General features: G+C 49.7%; 1 protein-coding gene across 1 annotated transcript in view; it reads right to left on the minus strand.

The window, feature by feature from the left end:
• CCDC22 (CCC complex scaffolding subunit CCDC22) overlaps positions 1–2,986 on the minus strand; it is a 14,217-nt gene extending 11,231 nt beyond the window's left edge. The window contains exons 1-2 of the mRNA XM_036082408.2: positions 2,751–2,986; positions 1,521–1,698 (exon numbers count right to left, since the gene is read on the minus strand). Of these exons, the coding sequence (XP_035938301.1) occupies positions 1,521–1,698; positions 2,751–2,800 (228 nt within the window). The 5' untranslated portion in view covers positions 2,801–2,986. The remainder of the gene's footprint in view (positions 1–1,520; positions 1,699–2,750) is intronic.
• Between the last annotated feature and the right edge of the window lie 1,719 nt (positions 2,987–4,705).

Here is a 4,705-nt window from a genome sequence, read left to right on the forward strand (position 1 = left end):
GAGAAAGCTGTCATGAGAATGAAGTTAAGCTCACACCGCATTACCACAGCGCCCGGCCCAGGGTAGGTACTCGGAAAACATCCTTATTATCTGCCTGTGTGTGTATTAGGTCACAACAGAAGGCGGATTTATGTCAGAGGGTCACCGTCACAAGAGTGTGAAAACCACTGGCTTTTGAGCGACTTTACTTTGGGTTTTTTCCGACACCTGCAATCAAAGAGTTGTGACTAATACAGAAACTCATTCCAGGAGTCAGGTGTGTGAAGTGACAGACACCAAAATATGGAGGTGGCTGAGTGGCAGAAAGCGGTGCCAGGCATGGGGCATGTGAAGAGGCGGCCAGCAGGAGAAGAGCCTGAGAACCCCTGAGAGCCAGGCGAACCTGAGAGCTAAGCGACCAGCAGAGCACCGCGGCCTACTGGTAAGAGACAGAAGCTGCACAAGCAAGGTCCGAGTTCAAGAAACCCCACCACCCTGTCCCCAGGGCCTAAATGGAAATTTTCACCGTATTTACTCTACTCTCCCTCCACCACCATATCCTCGGTCTGTTGGCCGAGTTCACATCCGTTACGTAGCCAGAGGCGGCTGGAATGCAAGTGGCCAGATCAGGCCTCTCTAAGAATAGTAATACCACTTACACAGAGCTCATTATAGCCAGCTTTTTCTACAGTAACTTCTTTTTACTCGTCATAGCAACCCTAGGTGGTAGGTACAACTCATATGCCTGTTTTACACAGGAGGAAACAGGCCCAAAGAGGTTAAGAGACTGACCCAACGTCGCAGAGCGAGCAAGCCAGGAGAAATGACATTACTCAGAGCCCCTGGAGATAGCTCTGTACTGGGTAGGTATGAGTGCTTCGTCACAAGGCCCTTTACCTATGAGAGATACAGTTCGGGAATTATTCTCAGGAGGGGCAGGGCCACGAGGGGGAACGCAGCAGAAACACAGTTTTACTTAACCAGCATACCTTCCTTTGGGTAACCCTCTGACCCCCAACTCCCAAGCGATCCTGAAGGAGCAGCCAATCACATTGTCCTAGAGGGATGACCCTGTGATCCACGCCAGGCCAATCAGAGTACACAGTCATTAATTTAGGAGTGAGCCCGCGACCCAAGCCAAGCTTTTTCTGGAACTCGTAAATGGATACGATGGGCGGGGCGGGGGGCAATTCTAGCACCACCTTAGTGGTGCTAAGCTTAAAATGTGGGAACCAGGGCCAGCCCAGGCACAAACTGGATCAACTCATATAATGCTCCTAACAACTCTACTTTTATCATCTCAGTTTCACAAATAAGGAAACTGAGGCCCAGAAGGGTTAGGGTCACACAGTTAGCAAGTGGTGTAGTGAGGGTCAGAGCTACTCAGGCGGTTTGACCATAGAGCCAGCAGCCTTAACCGCTAATGAACGCTAAGCCACAAGAGGAGGTGGCAGAGAGGAAAGGCAAGCGTTTCTAAGGAGCTCAGGGACTTTGTGAAGGAGGAAGGAAGAGGCTGTGTGTATTGGGAGGAAGGCACTCACCATGCAGGCCTGAGCCAGGCTCATGGCCAGGCGGAACCGGGCAGACATGGCCAGAGGCAGCAGGGGGCTGAGGCCAGAGCCCACGGCAGGGTTGATCACACGCAGGCAGCGGACCACAGCTTCTACAACCAACTCAGTGGTGAAGGCTCGCAGTGTCTGCACATCTGGAGGAACTGCCCTGAAAAAGAAGAGCGCGGGCTCAAAGCAGCCAGGCAACAGGGATCAGGCTGGGCCCTGCTGCCTTCTGGAGTGGGAGAGGATGGGGTAGGAGTAGGGGAGGATGGCCAGAGTTCAGACAGGTCCTGGGTGTTGGTGACTGCAACTTCCATTTGGAAAACTAAGAACTGGGGAAGCTGGGGAAGTCCTTAGGTCTTAACGGTGGACGGAAGGGATCTGAATTAAAAAAAAATCTTAAATTGCCATATGCTTAAAAGTCTGGGGTCTGAGAAGGGCAAAGGACCCAGGTGGCATGCTCTCTATGTTTCTGTATCCCCAGGTATGTCCCCTGCACGTCAGGGGCCCCTAAATATCGAGCTTCTAGGGTTTTGAGACTAGATACTGTGAGGCTCAGGTTTGCAGGAGTTCCAAATGTCAGGGTCCCTAGATGTCAAAATCCCCGGATAGCAAGACCTTCTAGTTTCAAGCAATCCAGAAATCAGGCTCCCTAGATGTTGGCATCCTCGGTTTTTAGGGTTCTTGAATGCAGAAGTCCTTGTGTGTCGGGGTCACTAAGTGTTGAGGTCGCCAGATTTTAAGGTCTGGGGATTTTAAAAGCCCAGGTGTCGGGAAACAGGGTTTAAAGGTTCCCAAGTATCCAGTCCCAGGGTTTTTGAGTGCCAGGGCCCTGGGTGTTTAAAATCCCTGGTTCTCAAAATACAGGTGGCTTAGATTTTCCAAATACCAGGGTCCCAGGGTATTGATGTCAAGAACCACATATTTCAGAATCCTGGGTGTCGAGGATCCAAGGTTTTAAGCTCTGGAGGTCTCTGGGTCCTGGAATTTGGGGGTTACCAAGTGTCGTGGGCAAAGGATTTGGGAGCTCCCCGATGTCAGAGTGCGTACATGCATGTGTGTGTCTGTCTGTCTGTGTAAGGAGGGGGTGTTTTAGGGTCCTGGAAGTTGGAGCCCCAGATGTCAGGGTCTGGGTTTTAAGGTTCCCGGGTGACTGGGTCCACAGTTTTGGAGTCCCGGATGTGGGCATTCCGGGGTGGGCGGGGGCTGTATCCTTACGTGCCGGCCTGGCGCAGGGAATGGATGAGGATTCGGTCCGCCTCCTCCATGGTGGAGCTGTGTTCGAGTCTGAGGCCGGAGCCAGGGCCGGGTCCGAGCAAGAGAGGCGCAGCTGAAACCCCGCTCCGCACTGGCGGTCCAAGGAGTGTCACAGGGTGCGCGGGGAGAGCCGGGATGTGTAGTTCGGAGAGCGAGTGTGGCGCACGCCGGATGTCTGGCGTCCTGGTGCGAAGGTGCGTCTGCAGGCTTGAGCCTGCAATGGCTGCTGGGAGTTGTAGTTCTTCCGCTTGCAGTCCGGTGGGTTCTTCCAAGGGGGCGAAGAAGTGTATTTTGAGCGCGTGCGCGAGCGTGTGCGTGTGCGTGTGTGTGCGTGTGTGCCTGTGTATGCGCGTGAGCGCGCGCGCAATGGTAGAAAAGGGACCAGACGGAGAGCGGCTTCCTGACTCATTCATTTAAGGCGACATTCATCTTCCGTATTGTAAAAGCGTACAAGTTAAGGGCAGGGGCTTTAGCAGAAAGCGGCTACGGTTGCGTCTCAGCTTTTTAGCTCAAGTCTTTAGCTCAGCTAGCTAAAGGTGCAACCATGGGCAGGTTACGTAACTTCCCTGTGTCTAAGTTTCCTCATCTGTAAAATAGAACTATGAGTATAACTGCTTCCTAGGATTAAAACAATTCATGTAAAGCTTTGTTACTATGTGCCTGACACATAATACAGTAGGAAAGCGCTACGTAAATTGTAGTCACTAGTATTCATGCAGTCCATAAATGCTTTCTTTTAAAGTTATACATATGTGTACGCTCCAAAGAATAATTACACAGAAAACATTCATGTAACCACCATTCATTAAAAAGACCACCCCGTTTCCACTGCTCAGTAGTGCCATGTTTGTCATAAATAAATCATGTGCGGGGCGCCTGGGGGCTCAGTCGTTAAGTGTCTGCCTTCGGCCCAGGTCATGATCCCAGGGTGCTGGGATCGAGCCCCTCATCGGGCTCCCTGCTCAGCAGGGAGCCTGCTTCTCCTTCTCCCTCTGTCTACCACTCTGCCTACTTGTGCTCTCTCTCTGTCAAATAAATAAATAAAATCTTTTTTAAAAAATAATAAATCATGTGTACATATATGTGGGGCTCAGTTTCTGAACTCTATTCTGTTCTTAATTACTGTAGCTTTATAACACGCCATGATATCTGATCTGGAATGGTCCTCCCATCTTGTTCTTTTTCAAAGGATTTTGGCTCTTCTAGATCCTTTGTATATCGATTTACATTTTAGAATCAGTTTGTCAAATTCCATGGAAAAATCTTTCGGGATTTCACTTGGGACTGCACTGAATGTCTAAATCACTTTGGGAAGAATTGACATTTTCACAACATTGACTATTTCTATTAGTAAATTTAATATATCTCTCCATTTCCTTAGGTCCCCTTTAATCACTTGACAATATTTGAAAATTTTTTCCATGGAGATCTTACACATAAGTATATTATGTTAGGTCTATTTTTATGTACTTCAAAGCTCAGATACTGTTGGGAAATGATATCATTTTTCTTATTTTAATTTCTGACTGGTGCTGGTATATATTTTATAAATTTTTTAAAAGATTTTATTTATTTTTGACAGAGAGAGTGTACAAGCAGGGGAAGCAACAGGCAGAGGGAGAGGGAGAAGCAGGCTCCTCGCTGAGCAAGGAGCCCGATGTGGGGCTCGATCCCAGGATCCTGGGATCATGACCCGAGGAGAAGGCAGACGCTTAACCATCTGAGTCACCCAGGCGCCCCTATAAAAATCAGTGCCTTTTCTGTTGCCAGGCTCTAGCCCATAAATGTCCCATCTTTACCCCTACTCACCCTCCCGTCCAACCCTGCTATGGCCCCGCCCTGTGACCTTAATCTCTCTAAAGCTGGGGGAAAAGAGGGGGGCTGTGTGCAGATGGCTCTTCAACCTGGAAAGGAGG

Source organism: Halichoerus grypus, chromosome X (assembly GCF_964656455.1).
Source record: "Halichoerus grypus chromosome X, mHalGry1.hap1.1, whole genome shotgun sequence".
In the NCBI taxonomy this organism is placed as follows: Eukaryota; Metazoa; Chordata; class Mammalia; order Carnivora; family Phocidae; genus Halichoerus; species Halichoerus grypus.